The sequence below is a fragment of the Acomys minous genome (assembly GCF_964271855.1).
Source record: "Acomys minous genome assembly, chromosome: 9".
NCBI lineage: Eukaryota > Metazoa > Chordata > Mammalia > Rodentia > Muridae > Acomys > Acomys minous.
The window spans coordinates 58,137,894-58,158,487 of record NC_140490.1 but is presented as its reverse complement, the minus strand read 5'-3'; the positions used below and the strand labels follow the sequence as shown (position 1 = coordinate 58,158,487).

At 45.1% G+C, this 20,594-nt stretch overlaps 1 protein-coding gene across 5 annotated transcripts in view; it reads left to right on the top strand.

Annotated features, from left to right (window-relative positions):
- Positions 1-20,594, top strand: part of CDYL (chromodomain Y like) — a 219,564-nt gene that overhangs the window by 188,822 nt on the left and 10,148 nt on the right. For all 5 annotated transcript variants that reach the window (XM_084795437.1, XM_084795438.1, XM_084795441.1 and 2 more), the window contains 3 exons: positions 13,489-13,745; positions 14,923-15,095; positions 19,888-20,098. In XM_084795437.1, the coding sequence (XP_084651563.1) occupies positions 13,489-13,745; positions 14,923-15,095; positions 19,888-20,098 (641 nt within the window). The remainder of the gene's footprint in view (positions 1-13,488; positions 13,746-14,922; positions 15,096-19,887; positions 20,099-20,594) is intronic.

The window sequence follows — 20,594 nt, the reverse complement described above, 5'->3', positions numbered from 1 at the left end:
TTTGCTAATCTCTCATGCAGACTCTTGAGGTATCTGGACTTTCGTTATGCCAGGGACATAGGTGCTTCAGAGTGGGCACCATTTGGGGTCCTGAGTGTCCTTGCAAATAACGTTACGCACCACAGGGAAGTTTTTCACAGTACAACAGAAGCTTCATGCAGTGAGTGTGAGGGACAAAAGTTGGGGGCCTTGAACATGAACCATCAGAGCAGCATGTTAATCGTTGGCTTTAATATGTGTGTCTGTGATGTGAACAAGGCTTCCTGCATATGTGTATGCATGTTTATGTTTGTGTGAGCACAGGTATTGGTGCAAGTGTTTATGCCTGTGTGAAGGCCAAAGGCTGACCCCAGTCATTTTCTTCTTTACATTTGAGATACTATTGAGTACATATTGAGTCATGGTCTCTCATTTAACCCAGAGCTCTCCAGCTAGCCAGTCCAATCAGCCTGGTGCCTGGGGATCCAGTCTCTACCTTCCAAGGACTGTGACTACAGATGAGCCTGGCGTTTACATGGGTACTGGGGATTCAAACTCAGGTCCTCATGCTTGCATGGCAATCACTTTACCCACTAGCCATCTCCCTAACTTCTGCACAGAATTGTGTGTGTTTATATTTTTTCATAATCACCTAGCATGAGCTGTTCCCCGAATTGTGGTGGTCTTGGTCTTGTGTACAGGCCCTGCTAGCAGATACTGCCATGTGATCTTAAGTGTGTTTCCTCTCATGCTTTCAACCAAGGAAGAAAAATCTGTGCATGTGTGAGAATCAGCCATGGTTTCCCAGGTCATTGGACACATGGTTTCCTCCCTATTTGTAAAAGGCAGTACCTTTGGTTCTTACTCAAGGCCAGAGGTGGGTGTGGGTGTGGAGAAAAGGGTATAGAGCCCTTAAATTTTAATAAGCTATGAGACATGTGTTGGGACTTACATCAGCCCCTGGGGGGGTTTCTAACCAGCTAAGAACATATTCCTATTCCCTGGATGATCTCAAACATTCCTCTCTCCGTGGGCTCTGTTGTCAGGTGGGTGAGTTGTTGAACATTTAATCCCTCTGCTGCCTCCAGTGGTATGCCTATAACTATTTAATGTTGCATTTAACCCTCACAAGGCTGCTTACACGCTCTTCTTTTCCATCCTGGCTGTTTGTTGTAAGCCTTTTCTTTGTGTGCCCGGAATCTGACACATCTGGACACCTACATTTCTTTGCTGAATGACATAGTGCCCTGATGTGCCTTGTCTGTTGGTTAACAGTTGGATTCAGCAGATGCCCATTGAGAAGCTATAGTATGCAAATCACTTGAGAGCCATTGGAATCCCAACCTCATCCAATTTCCAACCAAAAATATTTGGAGATGTTTCTAACCTTGAAGTTTTCTCATTCATTAATTCCTCATTTTCCCTTTTTTAAAATTGCTTTTGCTGGCTTGCTGTTCTTGTGTGTGTATGTTTGCCACTGTGGGAGGCTACTGGGTGTGATATGAACTTTACACCCACTGGATGATCTCTGGTGGGAAAGTAAGCTCAGTAGACCTTAGATTTTCCTCCTTCAAAGAGATTTAGTCAAGTGCCAGGTATCCCCCAGGGAGCATTGACAGTGCTGTCACTCAGTGTTAGGAGCCAACACTTTGTCTGTCCAGCTGCCTGTGATTACTTTACTTTAAGAAACCATACTTTTTCTTGGATTTGGTGACAAATAAGTTGGAAAGAGTTATAGTTATGACTGAACAAGTAGTTCATTGTGAGGGAAGATGGTGAGTCAAAACACAAACATTTCACTTGCCTGAACGTGAAACCATGCCAGAACCAGACACTTGTCTCCTGATAGAGTGAGGGAAGCCCGTGATCTTGGGTCGACCAGTACTCCACAGCTCCCTGCTACTTTCTGAGATCCTGGGCAGCCATCTCCCTGTTTGTTACCTATCTTTAATTGTTGGGAGTTTATGGCTCTTCCTTTGTTGTGAAGGAAATGTCATGAGTGCTGTAGCCTCCCTTCTGTCCCATATACTTTATATTTGGGGCTATTTTGGACCTCACGTCTACTCCACCACTGGTGGGTATCAAGTGCACCAGCTCTCGAATTATGCTTGTCCGAGTCATCTTTGCAAGGCGTCTGGTAGTATGGACCAAAAGCATTTTCAAAAAGCTCCCTAAGAGGCTGTGGTAAGTCAGGGTGAGAAGCCCGGCTGCCGGTAGCAGCATGCCACACGTGTCAACTACATCATTATTGTGTGTCTCTTGACTTAATTAGACTGGTCTTATTTAGGTTTAGGGGGCTATAATTAACTCTTTGGATTTGATTTAAAGTTACATTGTCCCATTACTTGGTAGTTCTTTTTTTGGTCTTAAAATAGTATTTTTCAATTTAACCCTCCTTGCTGCTTTGCGTACTTAATATTTTTTAGATTGGTTTTCTCTGAAAAGTTAGCTATTAAGGCAAATGACTTTAATTGAAGAATCTACAGCTCCTTGGCCCCTAAGCCTGAATGCTCTTGGGTTTTTAATGCTTTCATTCACAACTTTCCATTCAGTCTGCTTTTTGTCTGTTCCTGACATTCATGAGTTATTTTGCAGGTTTAATGAATTACTTGTGTGCTTTGTGGATTAAAATGGTGCTTGTTCATTTGCCCCTTGCAGGTTCCCCTGCTCTTTAAAGAATGAGTCTTGTGTGGCATTATGTCCCTCCCACTGCTGACGTGTACCATAGTTGTATGGTACAAGGTGTCATTTCCCCTCCCCCTGCCCTTAGGATAGCCCCAGTTATCAGTGCAGAGCTGGGGATGTTTGTGTTCAAGCCTGGGGCTCTTGCCACAAAACCCTCTGGGGTAGAAAAGAGACTGTGGTTATGGAAATCCTGTACTGTTCAACTAAGTTTAAGTTTAATGATATTTAATATTGGCTCTTAGTTTGTAGAGAAAATTGAGGAGGTGTCTAGAGAGTGGTTAAGATTGCGTGTTGCTCTTGCAGGGGACCCAGGTTCCACTCAGGGACCTTACAACTGCCTGGCAATCTGGCTCCAGGGAATCCAACACCTTTCTGAATTTCTCAGGCAGAAGCACATACATATATATTCTCCCCGCCCCCTCTCTTCGTTTGTGTGTCTCAAATTAAATAAATAAATAAATAAATAAATAAGAACCAAAGATCTGAGGGAAGTTTTAGTGGCCAAGGGGACTTGATGGTGTCATTATTGTAGAGTAGAATAAGAATTGTCCAAAGAGTGCGATGCTGCAAGAGGCAAACGGATCAGAACAAGGGAGGCAGAGCAAAGGAAGGGGCTGGGATTGCACATGAGAAGAGCAGGGGCAAGCCAGGCTGGTGCTTTGTCCATGCCAAAGGCCTGTGACCTCCATCATGGTGAGCGGTAGAGTCAGGACAGAGACCCAGGATTCTGACCAGCCAAGCACTGTCTTCTAGGGTGGCATTGAGCCATTCGGGAGAGAGGGAGGGTTGCTGTCTGTTCTGTTGCTGTGAAGAGAATCATGACCATGGTGACTCTTGGCAAAGGAAGCATTTAATTGGGTCTTGGTGACAGTTCAGAGGGTTGGTTATTATCATGGTTGGGGAAACCTTAAAGCCCATTACATAACAACATTCTCCCAACAAGGCCACACCTCCCGATCCTTCTAATCCTTCTCAAACAGCTCACCAGCTAAGGACTAAACATTTCATATGTATAAGCCTAGGAGAGCTATCCTCATTCAAACCAGCACAGAGGCAGTGGCAGTGGTGGGAACCACTATGCAGGAACCAGGCACACAGGTTACATTCGTAAGCATGAACCTCAGACAGGTCTGACTGTAGGAACATGCTCCCTGAGGGCCCAGCTGACTTGGTGGGTCTGTATAGGAGCACAGTTGGAGCTTCTCATGATAGAAACTTAATACACAGGTGCTGCTATAAAAGCAGCATTCTCAGGTATCCCCAGCATGACCCATTTTGAGGGACATAACCACTATATGGATATGCGGGATCTCTAGTCTCCAACAGGCCTCTCTGAAGCAAGTACTAACCAGTGGCCATGAAACTGCCTTTGTATGCCAGAGCTTTAGAGGTACTGATGTGTGGAGCAAGGGGCAACCTCCAGGGAGACAACACGCAGTCTCTCTCACCTGTCACCACAATAGCTCCGAGGCCACAGTCAGACTGCTTGTGTTAGCCACACGGCAGTAACAGCTAAAAAGGACTCTTCCTAGCTTTGCCCCAGTGTGAAAACTAGCAGCTACCAGCTAGAGCAGGAGGGCTATTTCCTTCCTAAGTATCTGGCCTGGCGGCTCTGTAATGATGCTCATAACAGTCAGTCTGTCCTCTGTGCTGCCCCTGTGTCATTGGCCTGTGTCCAGAATCTGACAACTGGACTGCTTGGCTGGGTCACCTACACTTGCAGGCCAGCTATGGAAACAGGCAGTGACAAGGTGTGGCTTATTCAGCAGAATTTGAATGGGCTGCTTCTTGATAATGAGGTTCCTTGTGGCGAGCTCTGTGTGTCCCACGGAGCTAAGTTCAGCTGGGAGCTGTTCCTTCATGAGCTTTCTCCACACAGTCGTAGCAGCAGTGCCTTGTCTTGCAGACAACTGAGGAGCGTTTGTCAGTAGGAAACTCAGGTCCCTGTGGATGGAGGTTGTCTTAGAAGGCATGGGAGCAAAGGAGCCTTTTGTATCCTTTGTTATCCTATGAAATAGATGCTGATGCTTAAAGGCTACCTTTTCTCACTATATGAAAATATCTCCCTCGATAAATTTAATTTTCAGATTGCATAAACTGAGTAAGATTTGAAGGGTTTGAATAGGATTGAGTTAGGTGTGAATAACAATTTCAGATGTTGAGCCCTGCAAACACGGGTTATTCTGTAGACCCCCATCGGCCTTGTGCTCTAGTTTCAGAGAAGGAGTTGCTGTGGATATCTGAGATAGTTAAAATTAGTTTGAAACTCTGGTTGAGACCCATATTTCCTTGACAACATATTAAACTCAAGTACAGTTAGTTAATGGGGGAAACCAATAAGGGTTTGCTGAATGGAAATTAACATCCTACGGTTTGGATGCCCCTGCCTACTCAGGGTTATTTAGTATTAGAGAAGTGTTCAAAGCAGCACAGCTATTAAAAGTATCCCGTGTCCATCCGTATCACACATAGCACTTGTGTGATTACATTCTTAGTAAATCACATGAAATACCATCGTCTTTCTCCATGCACCTTTTGATTTCTGTCTCAGTTACTTTTCTCTTGCTGTGATAAAACGCCAGACCAAAAGCAGCTTGGTGAGGGAAGGGTTTATTTCGTGCTAAAACTCTCAGGTAACGCTTATTACTGAGAGAAGCAGGTCCTGAAATAAGCCCTGGAGGGATGCTGCTTACTGGCTTGCGCTGTGTGCTGTCTTAGACAACCGAGGACCACCCACAGTGACCTGAGCCCCCCTTATCGTTCAGCACCGTGCCCCACGGACTTGCCTATGGGCCTGGAGTCAATTTTTCAAATAAGATCCCCTCCTCATATATGTCTAGAGATATTTAAATAGATTATGTATGTAAAATACAAGGCCTTGCATAGTTTCTATTCCTTTTTCACAGTAGACCTCTAAAAGTGGAATTATTGGGACAGAAGTTGATGGGCCATCTAACACTACTGCTTAGAAATGGGCATCTGGTGGGTGTGTCATCATCAGCCCTGACGCCGTTGGCCCTGTGAAGGTAGAAGTGGGAGTTTGCTTTTCTGCCCACATGATCACTTTCATACTTTGGATTTATCCCTTGGTTTGAGTTGCAGCACTCTTCCTATGTGTTTGTGACTGTGAGTTCTGTTTCCTTCTTTTTATTTAACTCAGTTCACATTCATGCGTCAGTGTCAACACAGTAGTCATGTGCAATCCTGAGTGTAGTATACAGCGTTTTCTATCCTTTTGTTTTTGGGACATGGTTTCTCGTGTAGCCCTCCCTGGCTGTCCTGGACTCACTTTGTAGACCAGGCTGGCCTCAAACTCACAGCTATCTGCTGCCTCTGCCTCCCGAGTGCTGGGATTAAAGGCGTGCGCCTCCACACCTGGCGAATTGTCTACCCTTTAACATTCTTTTCCACATAGAAACCATGTTGTATTACTTTTCATGAGATTGAGCTGTTTCAGTAAAACAATCAAGCATCTTCCTTTTTGTTTACATTTAGTGCATGGTCCAGGGCAACCTAAGATTTATAATGTGTGTTTCCTCTTCTAACTCGTTCCCTTTTCTTGTACTAGAACCCATGGACTGTGTAGTTTATGTAACTAGTAAGGCATACTTAATTCCTCTTAAAAATTGCAGTTGTGTCTTTACTAGAAGTATTGATTTCAAGTCTGTTAAAACTTAAATTGGAAGATGTTGGTTTCTCCAGAATCAGGTATTTTCAGTTTTTCTTTTGTAATGTTCTTTGACAAAATTTTAATGGTATCTATTCATTCTGGTTGGTTTGTGTTTGAGACCAGTCTGGCCTAGAACTCCCAAAGACCTGTCTACCCCTTCCTCTGTCCCCAGAACGCTGTCATTAAAGGCATACACCACCGTATCTGGCCTTACTCAGTGTATTTCATGATAATTAAGTTTATTTCAAAATTCAGTTCCTATTATAGATATATTTTAATGTGTATTTGTTTCTCCTGCCCTTACACAACTGTTATTGCCACAGTTTAGTGGTGCTACAGATCAGCAGTATGGTTTGGTTCTGTCATTCTGTCACAGCCTGATGTGTGCAGAAGCCTTTGTTAGCGACAGCTCTTTAGCCTGCCTAACCCAACACTGAGCTTAAAGCACTTGCTGCACTTCAGATCTGCAGTGTCCTTCCCCCGTGTCCCATATGTTATCTGAGGCTAGTGAGACCTTAAGGACCCAGGCCTAGTGGAAGGTGAAGGCCACTGGGGTCATGCCATCAGGACACATGTGAATGTCGTCTCTTGCTTTCTCTCTCTGCCTGCTGGCTATGAGGTGAGCACTGTCTGTCCCATGTGCTCTCACCTTGGTATGCAGCCCTGCCACAGCCTCCAGACAGGGCCAGTTGATCATGGACTGAAACCTCCATAGCCACGAGGTAGGCTAGACCTTTCTGTGAGAGCGGAGCCCAGGGCTCACATGTGCGGGGCTGGCATGGTGCCGCTGGCCCCGCCTTTGCTCTTCACTGCTGACGCCACAGACTGGCTTGAACGGACATACTTCTGCTGGGCGTGTCCTTTTTTGGTTACCTTCTGCTTGTCTTATTTCTGCTCAGAGATTCATCTTGAGAAATAGTATTTTTCCAAACACTACCCCTTTTGAACATATTCTTATTTCCAGTATATTTCTAAATGATTTTTATTCACTGTTCTTGTTGATGTGAAAGTGAGGGAGAGATGGATTTTTTTTTCCTTGTGATGAGTCCAAGTGGCTACTATTTTCTGCTTTAGTTAAAGGCACCATTCCATTTTTTTCTCTCCTAGACTTGTACAGATGAACATAGCTGTTCTGTCTGCAGTGTCTCCCCCCAGGTTTTCAGATTTATGATTTGCCTGTGTCTGTGCATGTACATGTGTTCCACATCCATCTTGACTGATCTTTGTTAAATGGCCTGGCTTCTGGCTTGCCTCAAATACGGAAAACATCGAGCTCCTCTTCCTAAAGAGTCTGCCCTAAGCCTCGGAGGTGTGATTTGTTCTTGTGTTATTGTTTTTTATTTTTTTTAACTAATTTTCCAATCTTAAAACTCAGTCTTTTGAAAATGCAGCTCTTTTAGATCGATTTCTTTAATAAGAAACGTATTTTCGACAACTACATTGCCCTAGTTTGTTTTCTGTCTCTGTGGTGAGCACAGCACCACAACCAGAAGACACTCGGAGAAGAAAGGGTTTGTTTGCCTTACGGCTCATCATCAAGGAAAGCCAGCATTCAGGGCAGGAGCTGGAGCCGAGACCACAGAGGAGCGCTGCTTCTGGGCGTCCTCCTCCTAGATTGCTTCACTGCCTTCCATAGACAGCCTGAGCCCTCCTACGAAAGCCAGCAGACAAGGAAACACACCCCCATCAATACGCCCTCAGGCCAGGCCAGTGTAGGCAGTGCCCCAAATGAGCTTCCCTCTTTCCAGACATGTCCACTTGTCAGTTGAAGCTATGACACAACTAGGATTTAGAAATAATAACATTTTAACTTGTTTCTGTGTGATCCCTTGTTGAACAGTCTGAGCTACTGGAGTACTGTGCTAAGCAAGACTTCCTGCTTTCCCTTCAGGGGGTAATTAGATGGTAGTCTATTAATATTGTCTGTCTCCGGTGTTTAGAGACTGGCTAGGAAGTCATGGGCTATCAACTTAGCATGTCTGAATATTCCCCCTTATAGGTCTTTGTTCCCATTTTAGTCTTTACATATGGAAGATAATTAATTTTGAAATGTCATTTTCTGTTAGTCTCATGACTTCTCATTTTGAGGTCTCTTTCTAATCAGCGATGTCATCTTGGACACCAGACTTGTTTTACTCTGTTAGCATTGGGTTGCTTGCTGGGTATTGTGGCTTTTACAGTTTAGGGTGTTAGGATTTGGTATATACTTAAAGATTTGTGAGGCAGGCAGTGGTAGCTCACGCCTTTAGTCCCAGCAGAAGCAGAGGTAGGTGAAACTCTGAGTTCAAGACCAGGCTGCTCTGTGGAGTTCCAGGACAACCAGAGCTACACAAAGAAACCCTGTTTTAGAAAACAAAAACAAATACTTGTGTGTGTTTGCTTTTAAATAACATGTATGTGTGTCCATAAGTACATGGGCCTGCAGGGGGACCAGAAGCATCACGTTACCAGAGCTGGAGTTACAGGCAATCATGAGCCACCTGACACGCTGGAAACCAAACTTGGATTCTCTGCAAGGGTAGTAGGTTCTTTTAACTACTGAACGATCTCTCTATTCCCGTTATTCTGGCTTGCTGTAAGCGTTATGCAGCTCCACACATCCTTCATGTTAGACCCGCATAGCTTTGCTGCTGACGTGTGCCTGTGCCTTGCTCTGCATGTATCGCCTCTCACGGGGCTTAGGCAGCTTCTAGGAGGTGATCTATCCACAAAAGTGGTTTCCTACCAGACTTAATACAATTATTCATACGTATGTCCAGACTGGTATTGGCCCAAGACTCAGTGAAATCTCAAAGAAGTTCTAGAACTTTCTCTATCCCTGTGTGCTGCTTTACATCTTTGAGCATGTCAGTGTTTTCCTCTACCCTGCCTGCTGCCCAGGGTCTAGAGACAGATAGTTGCCTATTGTTATTAGTTGCTGGTTGTGCTAGTTGCTTCTGTATAGCTGTAGTCCGTATAGCCTGAGGAAGGAGGGGGGTGTGGGCTCACAGTTTCGGAAGGATTTCAGTCATCACTGTAGAAAGGCATGGTGGGAACAACTCAGTTCATGGTAGGAGGAGGAGCCTACTTACATCTCAGCAAACCAAAAAAAAGAAAAAACCAAAAACAAAAAAAACAAAACTGAGAACTGGCCAGAACCCGAGGACAGGTATAACGTAAACAAGTCTGCCCAAGTACCCTCCCCCACATCCTGGTGTGTGGCCTCTCCTAAAGATTCCAGCCTCCCAGGGTTAAAAAAAACACGTCTGGGGGGGACATCTTTTAGATCAGACCATAACACTAGTCACTACTGGGGATAAGACAGCCCAGCACCCTCTTGGGTTAGAAACAGATGTCGGTCATTCTTACAAGCCCGCCCGCTTTGAAGCCGAGTTAATAAGTGGCTTAAGCACCCATGTTCAGAAGTCTCTTTTTTCTCTTCAGTTTGTAAAAGGAAATCAAGTGTTCCAAAAGAAATACATGTTTCCCTAACAAACTCCGTGCAGTGATGGTCAGGAGTGTCAGCCCCAAATTCTCAGAGGTAACTTAGGCTCTTGAGTTTTCCTAAGTGCTACCCTTTGAGCCCTGGATTTTCTGTTTGTGGTATAAAGAATAATTCTTCCTGGGTCCAGTCATTAGCAGTTGATTACAGTTGTGTGGCTTTACTGTGGAGCATGAACACAGAGTGCCAGCATGAGACTTCACCTAGTGAGTTTATTGGGGTTATTACAGGAGCAGCTGTATCACCAGAAAGCCATGTTCCTAGACTTTGCTGCACTGCTTGAGGCAGCCCCACAGCTCAGAATACCCTCTCCCCAGCAATTGCTATTGCGTATTTCACCTTAAAGAGAGGGGTCTCGTGAAATTTAAAAGGTTGGGGGACTTTCTGAGTCTTGGGTAGTTTGTATACTTCTTGATTTCTCAGGAGCCCCTGTCTAAAATCAGTTGCAATATAGAGGTTATTGCTACACAGTGGTTCTGCCCCAGAGTGTTGAACTAGGTGCCTCTGGATTCGCTTTGTGATAACTGGACTTTGTAAATAACTGTTGAGTAAGTGAAGGCTCTGAGTGCTGTGAGCACAGGGCTGTAGGCGTAAGTGATGCAACACTCATCGCACCCTCATAGGTTGTGTGTGTGTGTGTGTGTGTGTGTGTGTGTGTGTGTGTGTGTGTGTGTGAAAGTATGGTGAGAAAACAACTGTTAGGAACCCTATAAAGTGAGTATATGTAGATGGTGATGATGGGGGCCAGGAAGAGGTGGGCAGGTTTGTGAAGGACTTGCAGGTGATGCTAGGTGGACAAAAGGATATAGCTGTTTGAAGTCCTAGGACAAGGTGTTCTAGGCAGAGGAGCGGTGTGTCCAGAGGTCCTGAAGTGGGCACACGCCTGGCTGGGTATAAGAGCACATGGGCTGGCTGGCTGGGGCAAGAGCAGAGGGGCGCAAATGCTGTAGTTAACCAGGAGTTACCTTGGTGTTGGTGGTATGGAGTGTCAAAGCTCAGTCTTATGAGCACTTCCTATCTAAGTAGTGCATGGCCATGTGCCCTGTTATTCACAGATGAATTATAGGGTCCACAGAATGTGGAATCAGCAGCATCCCTCTAGCACAGTGAGGCAGTAGGTATTAGGTGGGTGATTGATTGATTGATTGATTGATTGTGGGCAGGGTCTCACTGTGTAGCCCTGGCTGGCCTGAACTTACAGAAATTGTCATGCTTCTCCTCTAAATGGTGGGATTAAAGGCATGTGCTACCATGTCCGGCAAGTTGATTGTATTTGTACAGCCTTCAGTGATGTTATAGTCTTAGCTGTGAAGGTTGTATTTTTACTTTAAATGAGTAGTCTATACCAGTTGTAGAAAGTAGTGGATTTCATTATAGCATTCAATACATGCATGTAATATGCTTGATCATTGAGAAAAAAGAAAAAAGAAAACCAGTCTTGCAATACTATTGCAAAACTGTGGAGGAACTGTCTACTGTCTCAGTATCATCTCGGGACATCAGTTTGTATATACAGATCTCCAACCTTAGATGCCCCAGCCCCTCTTCTGGACATATTCCCATGAATGTGTTCACCCTTGGTAAAGCCAGTGTCTCTTAAGTCTCCTCGCTAGGATCCCCCGTGAACGCCCCCATCCTGATCTCTTCAGTAGTTCAGAGTCCATTTTTCTGTATTCAAGGAATTACCTGCTTTCTGTTGACTAAACTGAGTCAAGGAATGGAGAGCCAAGGAAGAAGTGGGAATAGTGACTGCAGACCAGGGACGCTGTGGTGGGCATGGTGGAGAGAGCCATAGGCAGGACAGGTTTTGAGCACCGGTTGGGGAGGATCTGGCAGAATAGAAACCTTTCACCGCGATTCAGCAACACCCTGCCCGGCAGATGACGTCAGGTGTTCTTTTCAAGAATGAAGAACTTTAGGTTACAAATCCTCTAGAAACATGCTGTTGTCTGGATGTGCTTGCCTGGGAGTGATACGGGCCACTGTTACTAGAATTAACATATTGGACATTAGTGGGTATTCCAGTGTGCATGGGGAAAATAAATTCTATGGCTCACAGCAATCCCTATGAACAGATAGTGTCCTGATAGAGAATTACAAGGGAGTATTACAAAAGCAAACGTAACAATGTGTATGTGGTATTCCACCGCCTGATCTTAATGGAGGGAAGGAGAAAGGCTCATATTTCTTTTCATAGGAAGAATCGGGAAGAACACCTTAGAAACCCTGGCCTGGAGTTCAGCCGTGGAGTGGGAGGCTTTTTAGCATGTATCTTGCTATAGCTTTAGGTTAGGGGAGAGAGGACCCAGGATCGGGTCTCACGCTCTAGCCTGGCCTGACCTCAGATCCATGGTGTGCCTGCCTCGCCTCCTGGGTGCCAGGGTGGTGCTACATTCAGCTTATTCTTACATTTTTAATTTTTAAATGTGTATCGGTGTTTGCCGGCACATGTGTGTGTGCCACGTGCATGCAGTAGATGCCTGAAGGGTCTAGAAGAGTAGAGGATCCTCTGAAATTGTAGTCACAAATGGTGGTTAGCTGCCATGTGAGTGCTAGGACCTGAACTCAGGTTCTCTGCAAGAGCAACTAGTGGTCTTAACCACTGAGCCATCCCTTCCACCTCTAATTTTGAGAAGGTGGTTTATGGCACAGGTTAAAGCAGGTGGCATTATTTCCTCCTGTTATGACTGTCCACTTTATTATAATAAAAAATGTTGAAGATCAGTCAGTAACTTAGTGGTAGTACCTGGCACGCATGAGGCCCTGGGTTTGATCTCTGGCACTGAAAAGTTGAAGAATCATGTGCCAAGACTGGTTGAAAAAACAGTATCCATGTTGATACTGATGAGCAGTGGTGCATGATGGGACATTGCTAGGGGAAAGGAGAGCTGTCTTCAGCAGATCCTCCCCAGCCTGTGCTGATTTAAAGAACAGCTTGAAACTTGGCCATAGTGGTGCATGCCTTTAATTCTAGCACTTGGAAAGCAGAGGCAGGACAATCTCTGTGAGTTCAAGGCCAGCGTGGTCTATGTAATGAGTTCCAAGACAGCTAGAGCCACATAGGGAGAACTTGTCTCAAAAACAAAACAATAACAACCAAAAGAAAAAAAGAAAGAAGAAAGAAACCACACAAAACAAAAGAGTGACTTGGTGAAATAGAGTGGGTCCACTAGACAGTCCTCAGAGGCATCTTCTGAGGCAACATGAGGAAGAAGTCCTTAGTGTCCGTGATACCACAAGGAACAGTGGCCACTTCTCCATAGGCCTATCGACACATGGCTATATCTGTGTCATACTTGGTCCCTCTTGCATTTAGAACAAGTAACACTGGTTGACTAAGAAGGAGACAGCCTTAACTCTTCAGTTCTCTGTCAGTTCATCTCATTTTCCTTTTCAATTTTTCAGTGTGTGTTCTTCATGAGACCCAGTCGCTAAGTCCCATTCTTTACGAGGCTCAGATCTTAGAACTTTGTTTCAGCGGGTACAGGTCCGACATTCTTCTTCTTGAACACTAGATAAGCAAAGTGATTTCTTTAAGAGTAAACTTGGGCACGCTCCTGATTCCTGGTGTTCCTTAACTGCGGAGTCCTGGGTTTGCGATGCGCATCTTTGACGCTGGGGACTCACTGATGGTAGGACATCCCAGACCACTGTGATTTCAAACTCTTGGCAGGTACATCTCCGTTCATGGATGCACTGACAGCCAATGGAACAGCCTCCATACAGACGTCCGTTACAGGAGTGACAGCTGGGAAAAGGAAATTTATTGACGACAGAAGAGACCAGCCTTTTGACAAGCGGTTGCGTTTCAGTGTGAGGCAGACAGAGAGCGCCTACAGATACAGAGATATTGTCGTCAGGAAGCAAGATGGCTTCACCCACATCTTGTTATCCACAAAATCATCAGAGAATAACTCACTCAACCCAGAGGTGAGAGACACGTCCCAGGCTGTGGCTTCATGCCTCTCCGTGCCCTGGTCTCCTGGCCTGCTTTGCCGAGTGCCACTCTTTGTGATCTTTCTAAGCCTTCTGGGGAGATGACAGCGGCTTCTCCTCACACTTGTGGCCACAGTGACACGTCACAGGAGGAGGGCGCTAAGCAGCCACTCCATTCTCCTGTTCAGGGAACTGTGGCTCTGAAGCGAGCTGCATGCTCCCTCTCTTCATTCCCCGCCCCCCACCCCACCCCAAGTTATCTGTGGAACACAGGGCTCAGCCACCCCATGACCTCCCTAAAGTCACATGGAGGTATGCATGCACACACAAGCTCTGCATTAGCTAAAGATCGTCAGACTCTTGATGGGTTCTTTGTGGGTCTTCGTTCAGACCAGATAGAAGTATCATCCTGTTTGTCCAGGTGCCATCAGCTTTGAGGCAGACACTGGTCCTTGTCAGTAAGTACATAGCAGTCGACAGAGGAGCTTTCAGAGATGCAGGGTACCCACCGTGTTCGCCAAGTTTGGAAACCAATTCTGTGAAAGCTCTAGCACCCAGTGTGTTTGAACTAGCATTGTACCTCACCAGAGTTTTGAGTTCTGGGTTCTGGTGGTCGATTGTTTGCCATGTGCACATCTTGGGCAAGTGGGTATCTGGCCAGAATCACAAAGCCTGGTCCTTAGTCACCTTTACCCTGCAGGGTGCCTTTGTCCGTTATTCTGAGATGCTTCAAGCGGCATGTGCCCTCCCAACGCTGGTGATACGGCAGATGATTTTAGACTTATGTTCCCATTGTGTTAGGTCGCTAAGAAAATCAGCCAAAAACCCTAGAACGTATTTCTTGAAACTGGCTGAATGTGCCACCTGCTGACCAAACTAGAAATTCCAGAAGATATCCGTGTGGAACAGCCAAGTGATGTAGAATCATGTGCTTTTCCACAGACGTTTGTAATTCACCATATAGTTGTATTTCTGCTCTGTCCCTAGCACACGAGTCCACGGTGATAGAAAATGTAAAGCATGCAGAGTAGTCACAGTCACAGTGGGCGAAGCGAGCCCTGTCAGCCTGGAGGTGCATTTATCTTAGACCTAAACTGTCCCATTAACTACTGCTCTGTAGGCTTCTGTGCCCAAAGTGCTCTTGACCACTTGGATTTGTGGTGACTTCCAGGTGATGAAAGAAGTTCAGAGTGCTTTGAGCACAGCCGCGGCCGACGACAGCAAGCTGGTGCTGCTCAGCGCTGTGGGCAGTGTCTTCTGTTGTGGTCTGGACTTTATTTACTTTATACGGCGTCTCACGGACGACAGAAAGAGAGAAAGCACTAAGATGGCAGATGCTATCAGGTATGTACCAAGAGGCGTTTCAGCTGAGCTACTGGGGCTTTACAGGGGGCCAGGCTTTGAGAGAACAAGTCCGTACAAGCTCCGAGAGTAAACGTGCTGAAAGGTGCTCGTAGCAATATTAATTAATAAATAATAATACTTGCCTGAATCACTGGATTCAGGACTGGCCTAAGCTCAGGGAATTTGGGGGCCATTGTGGTGATTTAGCCTACTGTGTACTTACGCTGCGTATTGTCCCCCAAACAATGCCGCACCTGTTGTTATCCCCAAGCTGTCAGGCTTCCTGACAGTTCCGTAAGATCACACACTGGTTGTGGCTCTTGTTTTTGTTTTTAGTGTAAGTAGTGCACATTGTTTGTTTGCCCCGATTTCCATCCAACTTCACAGAGAAGTAAAGCAACTAAAAAGTCCCGTTTTCTAACACTCCCAGAAGATATACTACTTATTTGCATGTGCTCCCAGTCTATTCTAAAATATATTTTTAATTTTTTTAAACAGTGATTAAAAACTGTTATTTTGAGACATGCCTTGTAAAGTGACTAAATTGCTTGACTTATGCCTTGCAATTCTGTAGTGAGAACACTGAAAACCTATCTTTTCTTTTTCTTTTTAGTCAGGGTCTCGCTGCATAGACAATCTGGCCTTAAACTTACGATCCTCCTGCCTCAGCCCTACAAATACTGGAATTATATCCAGACCACTACTATGCCCAGATTGAAAACAATTTTCTCAACAATTTTCAAGTCTACAGCATGTTTTTAGTTGTAGTCAACCAGCCAGTCCCAATCTGAGCATTTTAAACTATATACGTACAAGTATACAGATTTAGTTTTGGTTCTGTTGAGCATGTGAGTTGTACTGTTACTTGGCAGTTTGCCTTTTCCAGGCAGCATTGCCAGCCTGGAGACACATCCATCCCCGCCGGCCTGTGTCTTCACTACTATGTCCTAATCCTTCGGAAGCCTTCCTTACCACCTCCACACCCCACTGTAAGCAAAGCCCGTTTCCCTTACCGTGCTGATCACTGACGCTTTTTTAAAGATGTGAATTTTAGTTAAAGTGAAACCAACCAGGAGGGCCTGCCCATTATCCTCAAGGGACCCTCTGGGAACCTTTGGTGTTTACTGTTCTAATTTGTAGCAGATTGAAAATCCAAAGACTTGCAGGCATGCAAGTGCAGTAAAGTAGTTTGGATCTTCTCCCAAACTTCCAGCTCCTTGGAGAGCTGGAGCTGAGGTTCTGAGAGTCCACGGGCTTAGCCCTGCCACTGTAGCACTTGGCCTCCTGGTCTCCTATAAGCCACACACAGCAGCATGGGGTGGGTGGGGTTTTGTTTGGTTTTCTGTGTTGGTAGGGTCTGGGATGTGACAGATCATCTCTTTGCTGGAACCTCAAGCCTTGTAGTCATGAGGCGTTGTCGTAGCCTTACATAATATTCTTCATGATTTTCAAAATTAATAGACACTTGGGTTTAGGACGTTATTCATCATCTATTCCAAGAGTGTCCAACCCATGGGCCACACACAGCCAAGGAGAGCTATGAATGCAACCAACACAAAGTCATAAGCTTACTTAAAACTCAGTGTTTCTTTGCACCTTAATTGCATAGTTCTCAGGCATGAAACTCGCACATGACAATATCATGTTAGAGTGTCAAAAGATTGCCTGTGTTTGATGCATATCTTTCTGGGGTGTGATCATAACTTGATCACTTTTTTCCCTCGGAATTTTGAAATTGGATAATCTTGCTAAATGTTATTCAGAAATTGTTATTTCTGGTCTCCTAAATAATTTCAGGCATGTGATATAGTAGTAGATGGCACGCACTTCTTTTTCAGGTAGAAATTAAATTGTTTGCTCACCGTGCCTAAGTCCTTGACAAATTGTCAGTACCTGTGAACAACTGTATAGTAGCCCTACACACTTGGCAATTGTGCCTCACGTGGTCCTTACACTAGGCCTCCATTCAGGATCAGGAGCGTGAACTTGAAGTTCATTTTTATCCAAATCATCCTGCCCTTGTACTCACCATGGGTCCACACAGAAAAGTGTGTGTTCTGATAGCCCTGGCCTAACAAAAAATTAAATTAAATTAAATTTTTAAAAAATAGGACTCACTAGGTAACGTGTCTCAAATTTGTCTCCTTTTTCCATGTCCACTTTCCATGAGCTTCTCTTGTGAATCTTTCCAAGGGCTCACCCCACCCTCCCTCCCTCCAGTGGTGCAGTTGCACCCAACCCTCCTTCACTCCTTCCCAACAGTGATGAGTTACAGTGCACAGTAGTTATTGGGATTAGGAAAACAGAAAGCGGGGGAAATTTTAAGACAGATTTAAATAATCTCATCAGATTCAAATAATCTCATTTCTTGAACTTTTAAGTAATTTTAAATGTTTATTTTCTTCCTTTTGTTTCCCATCCCCACCCCATCCCCATGTCCATCAAAAAGCTGGCTTGGTATTCTAGCAAACAGCCTAATCCTGCCTCAGCAGGACATACTTGTGTCTTTAAGCAAACACATTCTTATTGATATGAATTTTTCTTAACATACTTTGGCAGGTCCAATAAACAGTGAGTCCCGCTAGACTCCATAAGCCTTTTCCTTGTTCATCTGTGTCTGTGTCTGTGGTACCCTTTGTCTCAAGTCCCTTAAAACTGTGAGGCAAAGGGACTTCATTGTCAAGCATTTCTAAAAGTGAGAAAGAGGAAGGTTGAGTTACACACCAGGTCGTTTCCTTGTCAAACCTGCTGGTGATTCATTGTAATAAAATGTCCAGGACACTGATGATAAAGGCGCAGGGACCAGGGATCTGTTCCTAGCACTCTGTTGCCCCTGAAACATGGCCTCCTCTTCCTCCTCCACTCTGTCAGCTGAGAGAGGGCAGTTTATCATGTTGATATCTGAATTAGCAAATGGCTTTCCCAGCTGGACTCTTGCTTAATACCAATTCTTTCCCAACAAAAGCAATACGCAACTCCTTTGTCTGTCTCTGGCTCCCTGTTGTGGAGCATTGTGACTGGACTCGATGCTCACCCTGGAGAGTTTCTACTAGACAGGATACTCTGCAGGTTTGAGGTTTTCTGTGGGGCCCTTTATCTGTTACCTAGGGCCACACATCACTGTGGTCCGGTTCCCTCTAAAAAGGGGAGCTCTTTGTTCCAGACTGGGATTCTGACCCCTTCCAGAAAGAGCCATCAGTTCAGCTAACATTACTCCAAGCAACAATAAAGTCCAAGTTTTTACCTTTTTTTCCCCATAAGATTTGAAAAACTAGATTTTTGTTTTATGCAAACATGTAAACTGATACAGCAGTAGTACACAAGTTATAAAACCCTTTTATTGTTTCTCTGTGGAATTATTTTAGCATTACGATCATTCTGTTCACATTAATTTACCAACCCCTTGTGGCAGCCACTATGAGTCCCTGGAGCACACGTTTCAGGACTGTCTGCTCTGCGCCCTGCAGACCACCATTTCAGCAGGGTGTCAGGAACAGCACAGGGCATGTAGTCCCAACCCAGGTTACTGATCCTCAATCCCTAAAAGGCAATAAGACAGTGCTTGCTTCAAAAGCCTGCCCAGAAGGTTGCCTGGTTCTCTTCCTATAGCAAACCCCAGTGTAAATTTTCTCACAGTGCCTCAGGCTTTCTCATTTGGGATGCCTTAGTGCAGACCATTCATTTGAATGAGTTAGTTATGTCTGGTACCACAAATTCTGAATGTCCTCTGCTCAGGCTGAAGTTAGCCTGGCAGCAAGCTGCTAAACTCCACAGTCCTTCATTGGTCACCTCAGTAGGGCCAGGGACAACCTAAACTGCTGGGTGTCGTGATTTTTAGAGATGCCAGCTCACTCCAGTGTTTTAAATGACCGAGTTATGGAAAGCAATTTGTTGGCTCTTCTCGGTGCTATGAGTAGGCCCAGGTTTAGAATCCAGCCCTGAGTAGCTCTAGGTCATCCCACTGCCACTCATTACGCCTGCGAGGAGTCTGGTCTGTAATTTGGGTCTTTCCCTTTGCTCTACTATGTTAAATCATAACAAGGAGCCATCTCTGACCACATAGCCAGCTTCTAGATGTGAGAGATGGAGCCCCAATGGGATGTGACACTGACCTTCCTCATCCAGAAAAGGGACTTGCCTTTCCAGCCTGAGCCCAAAGCAAGCCCCCAGATGACACTGGCTGCGATTACTAGCCCTGCACATCCCCTGTGAGGACACTGCTGTCCTTTTGAGTTCCTGCTGCAGTAGGGCCTCAGAGTACTCACTGGCCTCCCCTGCCAGTCCAGTGTCTCTCTCTCTCCTGGGAGTCAGTGTAGTTGGGAATAAATTCTGGTTATCTCCAGGTAGCAGCAGTCAGAAGTCACCTGCCAGGGCTTGGTCTGACCCCGTGCTTTCTGGTGCCTGCCCACTATCATTCACTAAACTTCAGACATTCTTGGTGTGTCCCAAACCATGCTTTGTCGAGATCACTCCTTGACTGGTCAGGAGTGAAATGTGGGTGGACTCCTGGATCAAGATGTGTTGGCTAGAAAGCCCAAGCACCAGCCACAGGCACAGAACTTGGGTCAACACCTTTCTCCATGTGGTGGCCAGGCTGTCTTTAAGCCTTGCATATAACATACAGCAAATAAACCCGTGGCCCACAGCTTGAGAGAGCACCCTAAGCAAATCTCGTCTCTTAAATGGTTTCCATAGAGTTTACATCTTGGTAAATTGAATTCCATGATAGACTTTTTTCATCTGCTCAAATATGCAATGTTTTCAGTAATTCCCCATTTATTTTTCATTTTAGAAACTTCGTGAATACTTTCATTCAGTTTAAGAAGCCTATTATTGTAGCAGTTAATGGCCCAGCCATTGGACTAGGAGCATCCATATTGCCTCTTTGTGATGTGGTCTGGGCTAACGAAAAGGCTTGGTTTCAAACACCCTATACCACCTTCGGACAGAGTCCAGATGGCTGCTCTACCGTTATGTTTCCCAAGATTATGGGAGGAGCATCTGTGAGTACCATTTAAAACAAAATCTTTCTAGAAGATGTCCTGAGGAGATCTAGCTTGGTTGTTGTTGTACTCGGTGTATATAGTGTGCCATTATGTGGGGACTTCCCACACCAGCTATGCAAACCGTTCGGTTTGGTTCATGAAAGGCTATGAACTATTGCGTACCATCCCTAGAAGCTTAGGGCTCTTCATAGTTAACACTGGTGCCCACTATCCATCGAAAACCTTTCACTTACTGGGGCAACGTGCCTAGGAAAAGAAAGGGCTTCCCCACTTCTGTGGTTTTGGTTTTTTAAAACCATTTAAAGAAATCCATCTGTACTAGTTCATGCTCATGCCTGTGTTTGACAAGCAGCTACAGACTTGAACTAAGACAAAAAGTAATATCTTGAATGGGCTTCTCCTAAAGCAGGACTCAGGTGACTTCGGCAGGAAGCGTTTCCAACAAGTACCTGGTATAGGGCTGTGTACACGTACACACACACACACACACACA